Raw genomic sequence first — 22,442 nt, 5'->3', positions numbered from 1 at the left:
GTGCAGGACACAGCCAGAGTCTGGCTGGGGCCAGGGAGAAGCCAACATGGGCAGTGGCAGCAGCTGCAGCAACGTTACCGTTGAGATCAGGTGAGGACTACTGTAGGAGGGGACAGAGAGGGAGGGGTTACATGCCAGGACTGAATACTGTACATGATGACATGTAGACAATCCCTACAGTTAGAACACTTCAACAGTGACAGCAGGTAGGAATTTGCCTCTAACTTGGCTTGATAAGGGTTAGACGGGACATGTAGTCTCTCTCCCATCTGTGATAAGAGGTTGAGTTGAGTAGGAATTCAACAATTCAGATTGAGTGAAAGGGTTTTTGTTTATATAACTACCTAACCAAAAATATATTGCATGATATAAAAGTAAGAGAAAATGTTAGAGGGAAACTATCAAAGGTTTGTGCTGGGGGAAGGAATATTCAACTGTAGTTTAGCCACAGTAAGCTAAGCCTCAGCTAAGCTCTTCTTCCTAATGAACACTAGAGGGAGCTGTTGATTATAAATTATCTCATTCTCAACTGTTATGCCAAAGATACTGGCTCCTTCTTTTATCTGTGGTTATACTGGTGCTGCTGACAGACTCCTCTGAATTCCCTGAATGAAAAAGTGAACTGTTAAAGTGACATGTTGTGGAACTTGCCTTGCATGATAAATAATATTGTGATGTAACTACAATTATGTCAAATATCGTCGTCATCATCATCAGATACTATGTGTGTGGGTGAGAGGAGTGGAGACTGGAAAGGAGAGAAGTACTGATTTGTTTGAGAGTGAGATACAATCATTTTCTTACATATTTGTTACTTACACAATAATATAACCTTTCAGTCATGGTGCATCCCATGAGGCACTGCGGCTTCGAGGATATACGTGCATCTTTTGGTGTGTCTTTCCTGGGATTTTCACATCTCCAACCACCACGATGGGCATACATTTATGCAATTATTGACTATACAGTGAGATTGAGGATAGTGTCACTGAAATACAGGTAATTGAATATAAGACCCTATGGTACCCATTCCGATGTTCAAGAAATTATACTGCATCCCTGAGTCACATGTCTGCCCCATGCTTCAGAGATACTTCTCAGGTTCCTGATTGGACATCAGCGGTATCGCATCACCGCACTTTCATTATTATGTTCCTTTATGTAAACTTTCCCTTGGTTTATAGTTCCAAGCCCTAGGTTACCGGGTGTTTTTTTCTTCTTCAAAGAATATAACAGAAATCATACATAAATACATTCTAAATATGTATGAATTATTGAAACCATATATCTCGATTGAATGCATTATATCATTTGAATAGCGACTTACTTCTTTATCGCGGATGGATACGTGATGGATCGGACAAAAAAATAGTTCCGGTTGAGTTTGGGAGATCACCTTGAGCAGCTGGGTGTAAGAGAAATACGTCAGTCTAGCAGTTGTTCATCCGAAGTAAGGTGAGTCTCGTCACAAGATAGCTAGCTAGCTAATGACATGATGTACGTTTGTTTTGTAGGACTTATGTCACCAAATGGCCATTTTATTCATTTTTGACGGTCTCATATTCTGTATTGCCAGCTGGTTTCTTTAGTGGCATAGTCCAGGCAATGGACGTATCCCCGAAAGAAAACTGTCTAGATAGTAAGAGGTAATAGTAGTGGTCACTTTGAACCATCTTAAATCCGCAAACCATGTGGTGTTGTAGTCATACAAAGAATGGTGTCGTTTGTCAGTGACTAACTCAAGTGTGATGCAGCTTTCTCAAGTTAACTATTCATACAGGTGAACTTACTACTTAATGACTATTTTTCTGAGTGGTGTTATTTGTCGTGAACTAACATGGTATCAGTCTAAAACCTTTATTTTAAAGAGGGGAGAATTTTAAAATAAAAGTGCTTTTTTCTTGTCTTGCATGGTGGGTGTGGTTAACCGATGAACTTGGAATTCCATTGGCCAGTTTCTCTTCGCAATATCTTAAAATCGTGAAAATGTGACGCAGAAATGGAAACGTGCCCTGTGGCGCGTCAGTGGATTGATTGTACTGCAAACTGATGACTGCGACCATTCTCATGTTACCAACTTATTATTAAAACTACCGGTTAATTAATCAGATATGTGCGGTCCACCCAGCCTCCTGAACAAAACGTTTATTCGAACTGTGACTTGCAGTGGTCTGGTGTCCTTTTGTTAGAAATAAGTCTACAACAAGCACCTTTACTGCAGTAGTGTGGCGTCACTGACATGTCAAACTATAGGGCCCTATAAAATCCGCGATACGGTGAACCCAGACAAAAAAACTACTTTTTATATGGCCCTAAATATATCACAATGGATTGGCTTTGTTGACATTGGGAGGAGTCCGTGCAACCTTCTAGAAAATCTCTACTGCTGTGCCTGTTTATTGACTAGTCATGCATCAATACTATAGCTCTTTCTATCAGTTAGCCTCCATCAAACCCTGAACTTGGTCAGTTCCATGTCTCCCAGCTCCCAAATCAAATGGTCATGTAGGCCTTCCATTTTTTTTTTTTTTTTTTTTTTTGATGAAGCCTGTCTAGATTACCTTGAACGATTAGCAAATTTCATATCAAATGTATGCTTAGTCAGTCTCAGAACTAATTTAGGCTTCACATTAAGGTTTAGTGCTCCTCTTAAGTCTGGTTAGGACTATTCCTGAGATTCTCAGCCATTGTTATGTAACAGATTCTTCTGGCCCAGAGCCCTGTGTAGGAGGAAATACAAGCCACCCTGGCCCTATACTTTACACAGCATCAGCCAGGTCACTTGGGGGAGCCGGTTTCTATTTTTGTGTGCTGGGGCATAGGCGCACTTCTCAGTAGGTGAGGAATCTTGTGTAATCAGTGGGGACAGGAGGGGCTGGGCTATACTATGGTATGTCCCAACATAGTGCATCTCGTAGGGGTGTGAGAGGCCTAGGTTATAATGTATACTTCAGTACCCTATCTGGCAGTCTGCATAGCCAGAGTACTGGGGTGGGAGCACGTAGGCTGCAGGCCCCACAGTAAATGTCTAAAATACTCCCACTATGGTGTCACCTTTTAGTCATTTCCTGCTGTAACTTTCCAGAGTGTTAAATTTACATTTAAGTCATTTAGCAGACGCTCTTATCCAGAGCGACTTACAAATTGGTGCTTTCACCTTATGACATCCATATATCATGCAATAGCCCCTAACGGTGCACAGGGAGAATGACTGACTAGCCACCTGAAGTTTGTTCTCAATGAGGTGAATAACTACTCAGAATCCCCAGGTTGAAAACTCCAACTGACTCACTATTTTGCATGGCATACTCCCGGTCTCCTACTCAACTGCTATTGAGAGTTGAGTAAGAAGAAATATAGTGTTTTGGGGTGTAGGCCTACAGTGACTGCATCTGTTTTTCTGCATAGTCCTGCTGTAGCTGGTGCCACTTCCATGCAGCCTGTCATGCATAGTGGTAGCCTTGCCTCCTGCTCTTGGCTATGACTAGCATAGTGGCTACAGGTGCTGCGTAACGCTAGTCAGCAGCACAGCAGAACATGGATACTTTCTGCTGTGTAATGCAATGCAGCACAGAATGCAACGGTGTCACCCGACCAGTGATGTATGACTACTGCCACCCCATTGCAGCATGATGCAATGCACTAATCCCAAGCTAGCACTTTGTTTTCTACACAGACTTACCCTGTGTTTATTATTAGAATATACATCCACCATTTTAGAACCCTAGGGGTGATATGACCTAGTGCTGCCAACATCGTTTACCACAGCACACTCTCATGTATAGCCGCAGTATCAGGGCACGCAGCCTGCTCCATGGATGCAGCAACCTGGACTGTGTACTGCAGCATGTTATCCTCGCTGAAGAGGATTTATTCCTGAGCTGTGCGTAGGCAGGCAAGTCACTCTACCAGGAGTTCCTGCCTGTCCGGTTAGCTCTGCTGTTCCTGCTGCGCTCAGTGGGGACCGGGGGGGGTCACACAGGCTGGACATCCTCTGGAGGTCTGTAGCAGCTACGTCCTTGTACGTCCACAGGAGGAACAGAAAGGTCTACTGGTACGTCACATAGCTGAATGACGAGACTGACTCAATGTAGCGCAGGGGGAGAGCTAGGCTTCTCGAGGTCACCAGTGTAGGTTTATAGGCTGTGTCAGTGTCATCATGGCTGCTCCTAGGGTGTCATCTGTAAGGCAACCTCTGGCCATGTTGCCAATGCGCATTGGAGACATCGCAGTGTGTGCATGGCATGCGTGTGTGAATTTGAGTAAAAGCGAGGGTGAGGGGCAGTACGTAGGCATGGAGAGCGGGGAAGCATATTTGGTTCCAGTGAGCAGTGCTGTTGGAAGGGTTTGGAGAGGATTGATAGCAGCAGAGCAGCTCTAAAGTTAAACCTAAGTGACCCAGATGCATGTCTTACTGGTGTGAGTCACTGGCCCCAGGTCAACCCTTTACATACTTTACATCTTTGTCACAGGCATATGAATGGTGGCTCAGATTGGCATGGCCTTGGACTGTAGAGCATCTTTTGGTGATCCATCAGCCTAGCTGTGTTAGTCACAGGGTAGGGAGGATTTCCTGAGGAAGCATAGCTGGGTCATGTCAGGACTCCACTAGAGGCTGTAGGATAGTTCCAAACTAGTCCCTGTTGATTTCATGGGAATAAAATCAAAGTGACCATATAAAAAGCAATTGCGCTATAAAGTGCCACTATGCATTTTGTAGCCTACGGAACTGTTTTCAATGTGCAAATGTTGAACTTGATATCTGCAACCTCTTGAGTTTGTTGCTGGTTACATAACCAGCCCATTACATGTCTCACCCCCCCAAAATAAAATCACTGTTAGGCTTCCTGCAGGCTGCTATAAATGGTGTTTTCCAGGGATAAGAATCTAGGCTTCATTTGAGATGAGACATTGTATGATTTCTGTTCAGCAGCCTCTGTGGGGCGGCTAGCCCCTGCTGTCATGCTGTGTACGCAGTTGGGAGTCTGTAGAGAGCAGGATGTGACCGTGCTCACGTATAACACAAGGCTGCTGCCTTTGCGGCTCTGACGTCACTGAGCTGCTGCCTATTGGTTTTACTGCTGCTGTGTGGCAGGTTCCTGTCACGATTCATTTACACACTGAAAAGAGCTGAGCTGTGTGTAGGCCTGGTTCTAGAGGGTAGCATGCTCTAAATAGTAGTGGGGTGGGGGGGGTCGATAGTTACATATCAGGATATTATTTTTTGACAATATATCATTTTGACAATATCGCAATATTATTTTTGTGCTAGTTGGCTGTACCTGCACAAACTCCAGTATTTTTTTTTCCCTTCATAGCCTGTTCTCCATCTTTTTAAATAGGGAGCCAATTTGTTTTCATAGCTTTTTTTCCCATGACTGAGCGCTTATTTTCTTATGGCTCTCTCGTCCCTCTGCAGCTGGCATATGGTGAGCAATATGTTTCGAACATCGAATCGCAAGAAAATCGTGATACAATATGTATCGGCACCTAAGTATCGTGATAATATCCTATGGTTCCAGGCAATTCCCAGCTCTGCTGAAATGGCCTACTTGCAGAGAGGAGAATCTGTAGCCAAATGAATGAGAACAAGGAGGTTTTGGGGTGCAGAATACATTGGGTAATGCAAATGTTAGGCTAACAAATTTGGCCTCTGCTAATTCAAGCTAGGTGAGTAATTTTGAGGGGAAATATGTGATTGTGCTTTGCAGTAAGCAGGGCTACTGAGGAAGATAACATGCTCTCTCTGTCCCTATGCATCCTGCAGATTCTCATCTGTTTTTAACTAGTCTTAGAGGTCTGTAGACTAACAGATGTAGCCTATTAGAAAGCTTAGTATTTCCTAGAAGCTCCACCTTGATGCAATCAGTGAGCGTGTTCTCTGTTCATGTGAGTGTTACTCTATAATTTACACTGGGTGAAAGTCAACTCTACACTGGTTAGTGTTTAGGCTAGTCCAGTTTGGTAACCCGGTCTTGTATCCAGGACAGCCCTCCAGGGATCCCCCTTGTCATGCATACCTTCTGTCTGTGCTATGTTCGCTATCTATTGCCACATTCCTGGGTTACAACACAACCATGGCAACAGAGCTCCTGTCGCAGCTTGCAGAGTTGCCTCGGGACTCCACACACTCTCAAAGTAGCGATGCTCCACCTTACACAAACAGAGCTACCTCATTGACTTTTTTAGCTTCCCCTAAAGCCATGCATAATTTGGCCTGACCTACAGTACCTGTACAAAGAGCCTGTTTTGTTATACTGTCAAGACGGACACTAGAAAAGGGAAGTGTTTTGACTCTTGAGCAAGATAACTTTATGGTGCTATGAAGTAACCTATTGGGTTTCATGCAGTCCTTTGCAAAATGTCCCCTTGTTTTCAACAGCTCTGTATTGAACCATGTTGAAAGTGATCTGTCCTGGGTCGGAGGAAGTCATGAAAGCACTGTGCCAGTCAGGGCTGCGGTTGCCATGACTTGCAAACAGCTCAATGTGCTTCTCAGTGAAAGAATGCTGTGGAATGTTACTGTAGCCCAGGCTATATTATAGATCAATCGTATTTAGGCCCATGTCTTTATTGTCTATGGTGCAGCCTGAGAACCAGCAGGGAAGGATTTCAATCACACTTTTTCAGATGTAGTCCTCTTTTGAATGGGTTCTTCATTCCACAAACAAACTTATTTGCACAGACGTCAGTTGATACAAAGCCACACATTGCCTCCAATAAGCTGTTGCGTGCTAATTCCCGAGGCTATACAGTGTTGTAGACTGGTGGATCTAAAGTTGATGGTTTCATGAACCAGTGTGGTCCTCTGTGTTTAATGTGGCAGTCCAGTCCATAACCTGATAATGCCCCAGATTGGCGACACTGAATTGAGTGAACCGTTAGCACCTTACTGTCTTAGTAGTATGCCCTTCATATCACCTCATGTCTCTCCTCCTCCAGGACTTCTTCAAAATCTGCCATCATGCCCGGTTCAAAGTCTCAAGACATGGGCTCTGCCTTCGTCCAGACGCAGCAGCTCGGCGCTGCCATGGCCGACACATTCCTGGAGCACCTGTGCCTGCTGGACATCGACTCTGAGCCCACCACTGCCCGCAACACTGGCATCATCTGTACTATTGGTCAGTGGCTACACACACGCTAGGCTAGGGCGGTATCCAGATGGTCTTACCTAAATACTAACCTTGTGCCATCTGGGATATTCGGTAATGCCGGCACCAAACACAAGGGCTGCTATTTTCAAACTCAACTGAGTTTCTGTAATTTGAAGGTTAGCAATGCTAACAGGTATATGTAAAATCCCATAGAAAATGCTAACGAATGCATTGCCAAATGTCTGACCTAAACTATTTGGAGGACAGACAGCCATCTAGCTGAAGATGGGATAACTAGCTACTAAATTAGTAAACCAAATGCACAACTGCATAGCTTTTAGCACATTAACTTAATAGTTAGAAGATATCTAGATGGCAAACTTTTAGTAGTTCCATACTGTAACTTCTGAGTTTCATAATGAAAAAATTAAGGTGCAGGTGAAATTCTTCATCACAAATTGACTGCATGTATGTACTTAAAGTAGCTACAAATATTTAATGGTTTCAACAGTATTGAAAAACCATCCCGTTGCCATTTCCAAATACCCCGGTATGCGGTATATCGCCACACACAATGGATGCTAGCTTTCAAATGTCTGTAGGTCTATACTATTTTTTTTACATCGAAGACCCTCTACTCTAGCATGATGCTGTGAAATACCTACTGTATGACATCACACTGTGTACTGAAGTTTAAACCCTACCTCTAACCCTTATCTGTCATAACAGGGCCAGTCTCCCGCTCTGTGGACATGCTGAAGGAGATGATCAAGTCTGGGATGAACATCGCTCGCATGAACTTCTCCCATGGATCTCACGAGGTGGGTTCCCTAGCATGTCTAGACGCCTAGATTGCTGCAGTGGAGGATGATCAGACTGGATCCAGACCTAAACTTTATATATCTGAATAGTAGTGAGAGGGTGGGGGGGGGTGGAGTCAATAGTTACATATCAGGATATTATTTTCACTATGTATCTCTATTTTTGCACTATTTGGCTGAAACTGCACAAACGTCAGTATTTTTAAATCATCGATTTAAAAAAAATGGGGAACAAACTTCTTTTCAGTATTTATTTCCATGACTGATCAAAACAGGTTTCTCATTGCGCCTACTTGTCCCTCTGCAGCAGACATATAGTGAGCAATATGTTTGAAACATTGAATTGCAATAAAATCACAGTGAGTCGTGATGCATATTGTATCGGCACCAAAGTATTGTGATCATATCGCGACGCCCTGGCAATTCCCAGTTCTACTGAATAGCACAAACCCACAGTCTGTTTTGATGAGCTTTAAATCAAGTTTAGCTGCACCAAGGTATAATTATTTTTTAACAATACATCAGTACATGGGGGGGGATATTTATCACACATGACAATTGGGCTAGGGGGTACTATCACATTACAAGGACCTTAAAGGACATGCATAGAATTATAATTGTACCAACAAAAAAAGCTGTTAGAGTATTTAATTTTCTTAAAATATAGTTCAATTTCTTTTTGTAAGAATGTGTGAATTTATGTTTTGAATATGAAATTTGGCCAAAAGAATAATGAAATGAATTACATTGTTTCAACTTATTTCTATTGTAGGTAAAGAATCCATGCAATACATCTCTCCATAATGGTGTGAAATCTTCATGTGTTCAATTATAAATCTATTGATATCTTAACAGATTCCTTACATGGAGACAATGCCAAAAAGATACAACACTGTTTTGGGTGGTTAATTCAAATTGTGCCTTTTTCTAATGGTGTTTTTCTTCAACTTCTTCATATAGTGGTTTGTAGGGTAATATTTAGAAAATAACCAAATTAATGACGTTCCTAAGTAGGTGTGTGGCATGTTTCAAACTTTTTCCAACCGATATTATCAATAAAACTGTTCCAAAAAGGTATGACATACGGTATAGATGCAACACCCTGCTGAAACAAGGTTTGTATAGCTCTGTTGAATGGCCCAAAAGGGGAAAAATCAATTTGTCCTACTGATGAGTCAACAGGGTTAATGGAAGGTAGGTTCTGAGGGTCAGGTCTTGACACATTCCTGAATAATAAAGCAACACCTGAGGGAATGGCATCTAAAACAATTTCAAGATCTTTAGGTGTTACAGGGATCTTATATAGTGATAAGAATTCCTTATAACTGAGTAAAAGACCTTCATTTACCAGTTGGTTCACCAATAGGATATTATTTCAGAACCAATATTCTAAAAACAAAGCCGTATTTTTATACAATGTGTGGATTATTCCATATCAGTGTGGATAAATTATGACTCAAATCTGACAAAGCAGTTTCACTGGAAGTTTGTCAATATTATAATTGCCAACCAACCAATGAAGTAAAGGCCACCACAAGTAGAGAAGACATGACAAGGAATAAAGTTCCACATAGAAGTGGGTCTTAAGATCAATTGGATAAATCAATTCCTAAGTATAATTGAAGTCAAGTGCAGAATTCAGCCCCCTGTACTCTTGTTCATTACATCAGTTTTTTTCCTAATGTAATGGGTACGGTTTCTCCACAGAAATTTGAAAAGCATCTGGTTAATCTATTTGCTTATTTTACCGTAAAGTTGTAAAGAGAGCTGCATATGTTAACCTAGAGATAATGAAAGAATGCCAAGAGTGTGCAGAGCTGTCATCAAGACAAAGGGTGGCTACTTTGAAGAATCTCATGTTTTGATTCAAACTTTTTTTTAACTACATGATTCCATATGTTATTTCATAGTTTTGATGTCTTCACTATATTCTACAATGTAGAAAATAGTAAAAAATAAAGAAACCCTTGTAGGTGTGCTGTGTGTGTACATGAGACCTTTCTCGCGTATTAATAACCACGTAGAACAATAACAGTGTAAAGTAAGTCAGAGCAGATCTGTATGCATAAAAAATAAACTACTTTCAGTCCTTGAGTTTGTAAACAAAATAGGCAGCCATCTGGTCATACAAGGGGGAAAAAAACTCAATTTGAGTTAACTGAGTAGTCTGGGAAATTGTCACCCAAGGCTTGTTAGGTAGTCATTACAAGGAAAATGGAATATGGATTTCCAAACTGATGAAGCCTCGTCCTCCGACGTAGGCAGGATTTCACTCATTTTGTGCTTTCTTGATCGTTGGCCACAACCCGTTACTCGTTCTTATGTCATCCATGCTGAGATGCTTTTCGACATGCAGACCATGGCTCTGAAGGAACGGTTTTCCAGACAGCATCCCTGTAGAATCTGTCAGTCAAGAGGATGATTTCCCCTTGGTCTTGAATCGTTTTGCTGTTGCCTCTTGCTGACGGTATCACCGACTTTATTCTTCTCTGCAGGTGTAACTTCTTGGCAGATACGGATAGCGTCGCACATCCTCATTCTCCACCTCGGGCATGAAGTAGTCCATCTTGTGTATTGCTGCAGATCAGTGACATTTATGGTAGACATTGTTATTCTGTTCCACCTTTTCCAAACTCTAACTGTAGCCACTAATTTTCACATCCTTGATTTTACCACACGCAAATTTCAGTCTTTTTCCAGCCTTCAATTACCATGGTGTTTGCGCCTACCATTTTCTCAATGGCGTCAGACCTGGAGTTGATGAGTAGGGACAGGGTAGCCAAGCTGTCAGTCCCTGTTGGGTTTTTTGGAGGGTGGAGGTTTGCACGGAGTAACCGGTTAAAGAGGGGAACTCGTCATCTTCGACAGACTTTGAAAGCGTGAGATTATCTGTAGGGCAAGCATTATGGCAGTTGTCTAAGAACGTTCCTCTCTTGTTTAGCAATAGAACGGCTAGCTTCTCTTTTTGGCACGGACATGATTGGCGCGCAGCTCACTAAAACTTCTGTTCAAGCTGCCACCTTGACCACTTCCCTGCTTCAATGTCGTCATAGTCTGTCAGACATGCTTCTTTGCAAAGTATCAGCTACATTCAGAAGATCTCGTTTGAATATGAGATGTTCTAGGTGCCAACCAGGGTGTGCAGTTCAAGGGTGATCCTGACCAGACAACTCCAAAGGTAGGCCCTAAACTGTGAGATGGAGCAGTGGAAACCTTACCTGGGGTAGCTTGTGCCACTAAATTCTTAATCTGTGCCTTCCTCTTGTAGCTTTATCACCCCACCCAGGATGCAGGCCTGGAGCAACCGGTTGCGTCACTCCCACTCGTCACACTGTCACCTGCTTCAATTCCCTGTTCAGTAGAGGTCACTTACCAGGCCAAAGACGCTTCCTCTGTCTTAACCTGCTACACTCAGGCAGGGGGCCTGAGCCACTCACCTGTCTCCTGGCCCTCTACTGGCTGTGCTGTGTCATGGAGGCTTATCAAAATGTTAGGAAGGGCACTTCCACGTCTTTATTTATAGCTTCATGAAATTACATTTCCTCTTGCTGAAACTAGACCTGGCTTCGTCTGACTAGCTGCTCTTAAGTATATGCTGGAATGTAGTTATCTTGGTGTAATTTGGCACTGCACTTTTGGCTCCCTTTGATGCCAAGGCTGTTTGTGGTGATACAGTAGCAGAAGTGCAGTATAACTGGGAAGGCGCGACTGGAAATGAAGCCCTGTGTGATTACCTACCAATTAAGTGCTTAGGTAAAGCTCAGGTTACGTTACCCAGATGGAGAAACGGCATGAGCCATCTGGGGCAGCTGTCTCCAAGGGTAGTGCTAGCACTGCCACTCAATACCATTAGTGTAGTTGTGATGTACATGTGAACAGGCAGGTTGTAGTAGCATATTTAACTCTTTGTAAACTGTGTTCTCTTGCGTAAATGTCCAGGTCATACTGTCTGTGGATAAGGTTTCATGTTAACCCCACGTGTTTACAATTGAAGGGTATTGCACTGTGGTGCCTAATCTGAATAGGGACTAGGCATAAATCAGGGGTTGACATTAAGCTCTCATGGGTACTTGCCCATCTGGCAAGTTGGGAGCAGTTTTCACATGCCTGAAGATTATGGTTACTTGTGCAAAATGTATTTGGTTTTACACTTGCACATGCCGTAAATTGAATTGTCTTTCACTCCAACATGGGGGTATGAAATCAACTTTTTGGTGAACCAGCCATAGTGTCTGGTGAATTAAATTTCTGCTGAATATAAACAAATATTTTAAATCACAGAACTCCAACTTGCTTTTCTCTAACTTGCTGAGAAGAGGTATTCATGATGTGGATTATCAACTCCACTTTCTATAGTAGTCAAGTGGATAAAGTGTTCTTTTTGGCAAACTATACCTTCAATGATGAGGCTCGTGAGGGAGTTGCTTTTTCCACAAGCCTTTTTGTCATGGCAAATTTAATGAAACTGTAGATCCACTTCCTAGCTAGCACACTAGGCAGCAAAGTCAAATTAATATTCTGTCTAAACTGAAACATTTGAATTGTGAGGTGATTTCCTAAATGGAGGACTACAAGCGCCACTTGATCTGTGACTTGCGCTACTGACATGGCTGCATCTCTCTCATTGAGCGTTGAGACATGACGTTAACAGCATTAGAAAGAGTTTAAATTCACCAGATTTGGTTGGTGTTAAGTGGTTTTCCTTTGATTTGTGAGCTTAAATGTTGTGGGCAGTGGTTTTATCATTTCTATTATTATTTTAAACTATACAGAGGGTAGCTAGATGTTTGAGCTACTGGTAACAGTTGTCTAGACCATGTCCTTGATTGTGGTCATATTTGTCACGTTTATGCCCTGATACAGTATGTTGTCAGCTGATTATGCTCAGTTGTGTGACTCATTACACCTACACTAGGTGTCCACCCTCTGAGTTTTCCCATGCCTGGGCCATCCCACTTCGTCACTGAAATAAAATGTCAATGTCTGGCTGATGCGTTGTTGCTTTAGTGTTTGTTAAAAGCCTGTTCAAAAAATAATTTCCTTTTTTATAGAAAATGTTTTTTAAAATCTATTCTCTGTTCCACAGTACCACGGTGAGACCTTTAAGAATGTGCGTGAGGCCTGTGAGAGCTTTGAGGCCGGCAGCATCCACTACCGCCCCGTGGCCATCGCTCTGGACACCAAGGGACCTGAGATCAGGACTGGACTTATCAAGGGAGTGAGTAGAAACAACCAACTACCATGTTCCCAGCACTGGAGGCCCTATCCAATGTTTACTACACATTTTGTTGTACAAAATATTGAGTACAGATGTAGGATCTTAATTTGAGCCAGTTTGCTACAGCAGGAAAATAATACTGCAGCAACGGGAAATTAGGATTATAGTTAATAGACATTTTGTAGGTGTTTTTTTTTTAAAGGCTAAATCAAGCCTGATATTTTAGTGGAATTGCAAATTTCATAAGCCACCTTCAACCTCAAATATACAAGGTTTACATTTACTGCATATTTTGGACTACTTCAAGCTTGAGATTGGTATGGTAAATTTCAAACTCCTTTTACTTCATTGAGTGGTTGACCCCCCCAATAGTCGTGATTCCTATTGAGACTCATCCATGGTCCTGTGTGTCAGAGTGGCACGTCTGAGGTGGAGCTGAAGAAGGGCAACATGATCAAGTTGACCCTGGATGAAGCCTATCAGGAGAACTGTGATGAAGACAATCTGTGGCTGGACTACAAGAACATCACCAGGGTGGTGGAGCTGGGCAGCAAGATCTACATCGACGATGGACTCGTGTCCCTCCAGGTCAAGGAGATCGGTGAGTTCATGTCTGGCTCCCACTTAAGAGCTGAATAGACTAGAGAATATTCCTTTGTGGATCTATGAGCCCTAGAATCCCCTCACTTACTGAGCTTTTGGGTGGTTAGAGGATGGCCAGATGGAGCTTCCTATTCTTTATAGCCTGGAGATGTTAACGCTGTCTCCTCAATGTGTGTCCCCAGGTGAGGACTACCTGATGTGTGAGATTGAGAATGGAGGGACCCTGGGCAGTAAGAAGGGTGTGAACCTGCCTGGTGCTGCTGTGGACCTGCCTGCTGTCTCTGACAAGGACATCGCTGACCTGACCTTCGGCGTGGAGCAAGGAGTGGACATGGTGTTTGCCTCTTTCATCCGTAAAGCAGCCGACGTGCACGCTGTCAGGAAGGTGCTGGGAGAGAAGGGCAAGAACATCAAGATCATCAGCAAGCTGGAGAACCACGAGGGAGTTCGCAGGTCTGTGTGATGGCATGAAATGCACAGAAATACAAGCTGATTTTTTTTTAATTTTTTATTTTTTTAATCCTTGATTAGTAGAAATTGTGCTCGACCTGGCCTGTGCCCAAAATCCTTACGTTCTGTCACTCAATTCACATTAGAATGAATGGCATACAGTAGGTCTTATCATAGTTTGTAAACACGATAGGAATGTTAAATCCGACTAGTACATCTGAATCCGGTGTCCCGTCCCCTGTGCAGGTTTGACGAAATCATGGAAGCCAGTGATGGCATCATGGTTGCCCGTGGAGACCTGGGAATTGAGATCCCGACAGAGAAGGTGTTCCTGGCCCAGAAGATGATGATTGGCCGCTGCAACAGAGCCGGCAAGCCAATCACCTGCGCCACACAGGTCAGTTTAGTTGTGATACCTTTTTAAACTTTTTTTTTAACAGGAGACATTTCTATTTCCACAGGCATGCTGCAGTTTGTTGTGATGTGAAAGGTTGTGTGTTATTTCACTGTTGGTAGCCTGACATTGTGAACCCCTGTGCTTCCCACAGATGTTAGAGAGCATGATCAAGAAGCCCAGGCCCACCCGTGCTGAGGGCAGTGACGTGGCCAATGCCGTGCTGGATGGAGCTGACTGCATCATGCTGAGTGGAGAGACCGCCAAGGGAGACTACCCACTGGAGGCTGTCCGCACACAGCACATGGTGAGACATTGCCCCCTACAGTTACCCTCCAGTACTGTCCTTCATTCTGGGTGTCATCAGCCCCGGGCTTCCACTGGTCCTGACCTACACCTTATAGACCTATCAACAGCAGGTTCAGGGCTACTGGAAGTCATGTTGCTGATGACGTCCCATTTCCACTTACACATTTATCATGTTTTATGTCTTATGTGATGTTTGTCAGGGTCAGCAAAGCAATCTGGATTCAGACGGTGTTATATTGAGTCATAATGTTGTAATGATCCATAATGGTTTGCTCACTAGGTTTTAATAGTACAGAGTGTAGGACATGGGTGGAGAATCTGGCTGACGCTGCCCTCATTTCCTTCTACTCAGACCTTTAACAGCTGACTCTAGTTCAGCTGCTGCACTCCTCTCTGGGTGCAAGCAGGAGTTACTCGGCAGTCCTTGAGCAGCTGCCTATGAGTTCACTGCAGCACCATGTCCTTCACACTCTTAAACCCGTTTTCGCCTCTAAGAATGCATTGAGTTAACTGAAAGCACTGTCCTACACAAGGACTGGCATTAGGCTCAGACTAACTGCCTCTTAACAGCTTCTCTTTTACGGTCTTTGAATGTTTTCCCTCCGTTTTTTTTTATTGGACTTTGGAAGCTTTCTTCTTCGTTTAATTTCCTGATCTACGATCTCTTCACATGTGTGACTGTACAAAGCATGCATGTTACAACACCAGTTGACTATAGTCATCTGCCCATCTCATAACCTCTAACCAGCTAACTAGTTTGAATGAGCTGTCAGTTTGGGTGGTATGTAGTAATTCTAACGATAGAATTACCATAGAATCATAAAAGCAGTTTAGTGTGTTGTAATGCTGTGATGTGTTGCGGTGTTAGATGCCATAGCTACATGGACTGGCTGCAGTGGCCCATTGGATGTGTTTTTAACGTGTGTTTTGTTCTTGTCTCACTAAACTGCACCTACATTTCTCTCCTTTCCCTCTGCCTACCTATTCCTTTCACCTTAACGTCCTACCCTCATCTTTTCTCCTATCACTCTTTCCTTATATCTGTCTGGTGTTCTCCCTGTCTGTCTGCTACATCTTGCCATCGCCTGTGCCAGATCGCTCGCGAGGCAGAAGCAGCCATGTTCCATCGGCAGGTGTTCGAGGACCTGCGGCGCGCCGCACCACACTCCACCGACCCGGCCGAGGCAATCGCCATCGGCGCCGTGGAGGCCTCCTTTAAGATCTTGTCCTCTGCGTTCATTGTGCTCACTAACTCTGGAAGGTAGGCTGGTGGATGTAGCACGGCTGTTTGGGAGGGACTCGGGAGGTTTGTGAGAAGCCAGAGTAGGGAGAGACGGACTGAATGAAAGGGCATGGCACGTGTTTACAGGTCCTTACGGTCACAACAAACTGGAGATCACTGAAAGTTGACTCATTATAAGAAGAGTCTCTATATCTGGTAGTGCCTCTGATCGACAGCCAATGTTTTAGTCGTTACATCCACTATTCCGTAAATGAACTGGACCAGGACTAGATAGGCGTTTGCCATGTGCCTCAGGTGCAAGGAACGCCTCGTAGTGGTGTGACTGAGTGTAACCCTCGTGCCCCGGGCCCACCCTCGCACTCAGATTGCTCGGGAGGCTGAGGCAGCCACATTTCACAGACAGCTGTTTGAGGAGCTGCGACGCCGTGGCCTGTGGCGCAGAGGAGTCCTCGTTCAAGTGCTGTGCTAGCGACTGGGAGGAGAGGGACGGGCAGGTAGGAGGAAGACTGGGAGGAGAGGGACGGGCAGGTAGGAGGAAGGCTGGAAGGAGAGGGACGGGCAGGTAGGAGGAAGGCTGGGAGGAGAGGGACGGGCAGGTAGGAGGAAGGCTGGGAGGAGAGGGACGGGCAGGTAGGAGGAAGGCTGGGAGGAGAGGGACGGGCAGGTGGGAGGAAGACTGGGAGGGGAGGGACGGGCAGGTGGGAGGAAGACTGGGAGGAGCGGGACGGGCAGGTGGGAGGAAGACTGTGAGGAGCGGGACGGGCAGGTGGAAGACTGGGAGGAGCGGGACGGGCAGGTGGAAGACTGGGAGGAGCGGGACGGGCAGGTGGGAGGAAGACTGGGAGGAGCGGGACGGGCAGGTGGGAGGAAGACTGGGAGGAGGTGGGAGGAAGACTGGGACGGGCGGGCAGGTGGGAGGAAGACTGGGAGGAGCGGGACGGGCAGGTGGGAGGAAGACTGGGAGGGGAGGGACGGGCAGGTGGGAGGAAGACTGGGAGGGGAGGGACGGGCAGCAACAGATCAGGGACTTACAGAACATGCAACTCTGACCCTTAACATCCTGTTCCCCTACATTAGATTGGTGGGGAACGGTTGCATGGTCCCAGATAGACGCCCCCCTCTGTGGGTGGAGTGTTCCAGGGTGGGTGGAGGCAGTAATATGAGCTGTAGAAGGGTGGGGGAGTGTTATGGGTTGTTCTAACAGAGGCCACTCTGTAGATAGATCTGTAGATGATAAATACAAGTAGAACACTATTCATGAAGAGTCCTCAACATTATTGGGAACACCTGCATTGGTAGAGCCATACAGTTTGTCAGGGTAGAAGGTTCCACAGTCGTTATTGAGTTGTGTTCCCGCTGACCCTTTTTGACTGCTCAACCGTGACCTTTTCCTAACTATTTTTAACTCTCATTGTGATTATTTTGTTTGACCAGTCTAGAGTGACTGTCTTTGTAACCCCCAACAGAACCGACAGGATGAAATGTTAATTTTGACTGTGGCTTTGAGACATCCTTAGACTTAGTGTAGCCATATTCGTTGATGTCTCCCATTGACATAAATGCATATTTATTTTACTATAGTAGGTCCTCCACTAATCAAATAATTTTCCTAATATTTCAGAAATGCATTTTAAGTTTCAAATCTACCCCCTTTCTAGATTTTGTGTAGGCTTTGTTCAAGCCATATCTGCTGCCATTCCCATATCTGAAATGGCAGCAGGCCTTTGATGTGTCCTTGGCTGAAGGAGTCTGAGCTGTGTTGTCTGTGTGCAGGTCAGCCCACCTGATCTCCAGGTACAGGCCCCGCGCCCCCATCATTGCTGTGACCCGTAACGGCCAGACCGCCCGCCAGGCCCACCTGTATCGCGGGATCTTCCCCGTCTTCTACAACAAGCCTGCTCACGACGTCTGGGCCGATGACGTCGACCTCAGGGTCAACTTCGCCATGGAAATGGGTGAGAGTCTGCAGCCATTATATCTCTCTTCATGAGATGTCCAGTTGATCTTACATCTATGATATTTAGTGTTCACCAGAAGAAGAGAAGCTCGGTCAGTCCGTCAGCTTCCAAACAGTCTAAACCACGGGGTCTCCAACCTTTTGTAGCATGAAAAAAAAATATTTATATATATATATATATATATAACATTTCAAATGGGCACACTAATCCTCTCCCCTGCAACACTTTTGTGTCATTAGTGTTGAAGATAAAATATTGTGCTGTTTTCTGTCAATATACCAGGTAAAATAATTAAGCAATAAGGCCCGAGGAGGTGTGTTATATGGCCAAGACTCATTACATTAGACTCCACAGACTCCAAGACTTCACAACTAAGGGCTGTTCTTATGCACGGCGGAGTGCCTGGACACGGCCCTTAACTGTGGTATATTGGCCATTTATCACAAACCCTTGAGATGCCTTGCTATTATAAACTGGTTTCCAATGTAATTAGCCAATCAGCATTCAGGGCTTGAACCACCTAGTTTAATGGTTAATAAATCACTAAGGGGGCCCCTATAAAATATTTTTACTTCTCCAAATTCTGTTTTATATTTAATTTCTTGGTTTTAGATTATTTTGTTTTTCACTGCATGCATTTGAGTCAACTCTGCCAGACCCAGTTCAGAAGCCCAGCTCCATTAGCAGCATATTGTAATTTACAATGGAAAATGTGTGTATGCAACAAATGGTAGTGTGTCGTATCACACCATCAATTCATTCCTCGAATCATACAGAAGTTTGAAACTAAACGTATCGGAGCCCGTGTATCGAATTGTCTTGAAAGGGAACGATGCACACTGATACTAACTTTCCTTGCTAGCTTACAGCTTCAGTTAAAATCAATTCACTACCCTAGAACTTTGTTTGTGAACTTATGCAAAATATGCCTTTTTCAAAGCTGTCACCAAACGTTCACTGGGTTAATCATCTTTCCCTCACGTCTCCCCCGCCGAAGTAACTGCATGTGCCTCATGAATGACGGTCTTAGAAACAGCTTGCACATTTAAAAGGAGAGTGCTGTTACGTTGCAAATGTTGATCAGTACAATAAAGTCCCGAAGGGAAGCCGTCACCTGTAGCCCCAGGAGACAAATTGAAATCAGCCAAAAGAAGCTCAACCCAAAGCATCCAGTGAGTAGGCCTAGGTTACATCTTGATATACAGTGTCAATAGATTTACTATTCACATAAATGATTACCGTGATGTAGTTGGATTGTTTTTACCCAAGTCAAATTGTTTGAAATAATTGCTTTATTAATGGCTGTCTCAAAAAATGTTCATTTTTAAACATTCCAAATGTAATATTGAACTCAATCTGCCCAAAGATGTCAGGTCAGTGTTGTAGCCTCGTTTCTGTCTCCAAGTGCCATTCTCTGACTCTGGATAATCTCTTATTTCTTGCTCTGGTATTGCCGATTCTGGACCTGGTATGGCGTTGACAACTGTGCTCTTTGTTTCCCAGGAAAGGAGCGAGGGTTCTTCAAGGAGGGAGATGTGGTGATCGTCCTGACCGGTTGGCGCCCAGGCTCTGGCTACACTAACACCATGCGTGTGGTTGTGGTTCCTTGAATTATGACTACCTTTCCCCTTCTCACCCCTCCACTGTCTTCCCCTTGTCCCTCTGCTCACCACCCCCTCTCCCATCACCAGGGCTGACTTGTACATCCCACAACAGTTTAAACTCACTGAAACAAACACCTGGTGGTGACTTGACCAATAGGAAATCTCCTCCCCACGACAATCACCTCTCCAGGGTTCCCCTCATGTAAATGTGTTCTGTGCTCCCCCTGTACCCCAATCTCCAGGATATCTGTATGCGCCCACCAGAAACGGCTGTATTTATTCACACAAACAAAACCATGTATGACTCTTATATTCAAACCAGACTGAAAGGCTAGGTTGCAGAGCTATCGATCTGCGCATCCCGGGCGCTTCTGTTTTGAGGGGGAGGCGGGGCACACCTGCTGTACTGTAACTTGTAAACAAAACACACACTCTCATTCCTATAACGCGAACAAAATGGCGGCGACCCGACGCGAACAGCTTTTTATGACCCTGTCAGTTAAACTCTTCTCCCAAACAGCTCCTTGTAGTGTTGTCTGTATTTACATTGTGCACTGTATACTTGCTTTCTTTACACTCTCAATCTACTGTAGACAATGTTACATTCTGTGTTATACTTTTGTGAAAGGTGAATTTAGATTCTGGGCATCCAATACCACATATTTTGTCTAACATAGAGAAATCCTATAATGTATTGGGTGTCCATGTTTGTTTGACTACAGATTTTGTTTTGTGTGTTGAAGTATTCTTAACTCACATTTATTTGTATTTTGGTCATATAACTAAGTTGGCACTTATGAACCACTATGTAGGCTGCTACTTGTTCTCTCAAATTAGTGCTGTGTGAATTCAGTACTTTGAGGGTCTTTCAGAGGGCACTGGGGGGTGGATAAAGGGATTAGTTGGACATGCCCCCCCCCCCCCCTCCCCAACAACCTCTTCATTCCTCCTGCACCTGCTCTCTTGTTCCTGTCGGTGATCTAGTGTGTGTGTGTCTAAATGTCCAACTGCTTCTTTGATTGTGATGGTAGGGTGTAAGGTCTAACAATGTTAACTGGTGTAATGAGTTGTCCTTCATGACTGACTGGATTTCAATCATTAAAAGAGACGAGCACCTGTCTTGTTCCTGTCATGTTATTACGGCAGTGTTAAACCCAGCTATCCTCTTAAGGTCAGACAGACCATTTGTGTACATGCCATCTCATAACGGCTTGCCTCTTTTGTGTTGGAGCTACTCACCACTGACGAACTGTTAACACTACAGTACATAGAATTTACACTCCACATGTGCCTCAGTTCATTTGCTTAATGTGGTCTTAATACTTCAAGGACTCCATAGAATCTATGATATCAAGAAATTAGGGGAAGTTAATGAGTGTACTTGAAGCCAATTTCAGTGGGTAATTTTATTGAACCGAGGTAAGAAAGCGGTTTGTCACTGGCAGTCCTGGCTGTAAACCACCCCCACCTGCCTGCGTGTCTCACCCATCACCTCAGCCAGGAGCCGAGTGCCTGGGATATACTGGGGCTCTCCTTCAGGCCACATACAAGAGAATCGCCAGAGATTGAGTCTGACAGACTACGTCGTTCTAACAGTTTACCAGGCGCCATCAGTACAGATGTCTTGATGTAAGCTCTGCCTAGATAGGTACAACTGTCCTGAGGTACTCAAACAAAATGTCACATGCACTGAATACAACCGGTATAGACTTTATTGAGCAATGTAGAGTAACAAATATTTGCTAAATGAAAATAAATTCAATGTGTTGGTTTCATGAGCTTCAATAAGACCGAAAAATGTCCATACACACAAAGCTTATTTCTCTCATGCACAAATATGTTCGGATTCCTCCTTTGCCATGATAATCCATCCACCTGACAGATGTGGCATATCAAGAAACTGATTAAACGGCATGATCTTTACAGATGCAACTTGTGCTGGGGACAAAGGGCCACTTAAATGTGCTGTGAGCAGTATCCTCTGTAGCACCTTAGAAGGCTGAGCAGTTGCCATACCAAGCAGTGATACAGCCAGTTAACATGCTCTCAATGGTGGCTCTGAGGGCCCATGCCAAATCTTTTCAGCCTTCTGAGGGTGAAGAGGTGTTGTGCCCTGTTCACAATTGTTGGTGTGTTTGGACACTCATCCTGCTCCACAAGAGCTCCATCAATGTGAATGGGGGTGTGTCCGGCCCACAGTTTCCTGTAGTCCAAGATAAGCTCCTTTGTCTTGCCCACGTTGAGGGAAAGGTTATTGACCTGGCACCACACTGCTCATCGTTGTCAGGGATTAGGCCTACCACCGGCAGACTTAATGATGGGGTTGTGTGCCATGCAGTCGTGGGTGAACAGGGAACATAGGACGGGACAGTGTGGCGGATGTGTTGTTGCCTACCCTCACCACCTGGGGGGAAGTCCAGGATCCAGTTGCAGAGGGAGGTGTATAGTCCCAAGCTCCTTACCTTAGTGATGAACTTGGATGGCACAAGTCTGGAGCAAGCTGGATGTCAGAGATACATGTCAAGGGCATTTCAGATGGTTTGCTGCCACCTTGTAATTTATACTGAGTAAACAAGACATGAGTCTGTAACTGCTTCAACATTTAGGGAAGGCGGGAGCAAGTTGAAAGGCAATCCATGTTGCACACATACATGGGGAATAATTGACCAAGAAAAAACAAAAGAATAGGTAAAGGACTAGTAGGATATCCCCAATAGGTAAAAGACTAGTAGGATATCCCCAATAACT

At 44.3% G+C, this 22,442-nt stretch overlaps 1 protein-coding gene across 3 annotated transcripts; it reads left to right on the top strand.

Moving 5' to 3' along the window:
* LOC115113617 (pyruvate kinase PKM-like) lies at positions 1-20,810 on the top strand. 3 transcript variants are annotated; one of them, XM_029641443.2, is made up of 11 exons: positions 1-90; positions 6,943-7,121; positions 7,824-7,915; positions 13,002-13,133; positions 13,548-13,734; positions 13,919-14,189; positions 14,433-14,583; positions 14,735-14,887; positions 15,984-16,150; positions 17,906-18,087; positions 19,594-20,810. In XM_029641443.2, exons 1-11 carry the CDS (start codon positions 47-49, stop codon positions 19,698-19,700), a joined length of 1,665 nt encoding a protein of 554 aa, XP_029497303.1. In that variant the 5' UTR covers positions 1-46; the 3' UTR covers positions 19,701-20,810. The 3 variants fall into 3 exon arrangements, with proteins under 3 accessions (XP_029497303.1, XP_029497304.1, XP_029497306.1); XM_029641444.2 differs by lacking the exon at positions 1-90 and adding an exon at positions 1,349-1,455; XM_029641446.2 differs by lacking the exon at positions 1-90 and adding an exon at positions 4,030-4,054.
* The last annotated feature ends 1,632 nt before the right edge of the window (positions 20,811-22,442 follow it).

Source organism: Oncorhynchus nerka, linkage group LG28, assembly GCF_034236695.1.
Source record: "Oncorhynchus nerka isolate Pitt River linkage group LG28, Oner_Uvic_2.0, whole genome shotgun sequence".
Classification (NCBI taxonomy): domain Eukaryota; kingdom Metazoa; phylum Chordata; class Actinopteri; order Salmoniformes; family Salmonidae; genus Oncorhynchus; species Oncorhynchus nerka.
Note: the sequence above shows the minus strand (reverse complement) of the source record. Positions and strands in the feature narration are given on the sequence as shown.

Bases quoted from the DNA above. Each gene is read 5' to 3' on its own strand.
- LOC115113617 (XM_029641443.2), top strand. From the start codon at position 47: ATGGGCAGTGGCAGCAGCTGCAGCAACGTTACCGTTGAGATCAG. The intron at 13,735-13,918 runs GTGAGTTCATGT...GTGTGTCCCCAG, and splicing joins CCTCCAGGTCAAGGAGATCG to GTGAGGACTACCTGATGTGT. The intron at 16,151-17,905 runs GTAGGCTGGTGG...GTCTGTGTGCAG, and splicing joins GTGCTCACTAACTCTGGAAG to GTCAGCCCACCTGATCTCCA.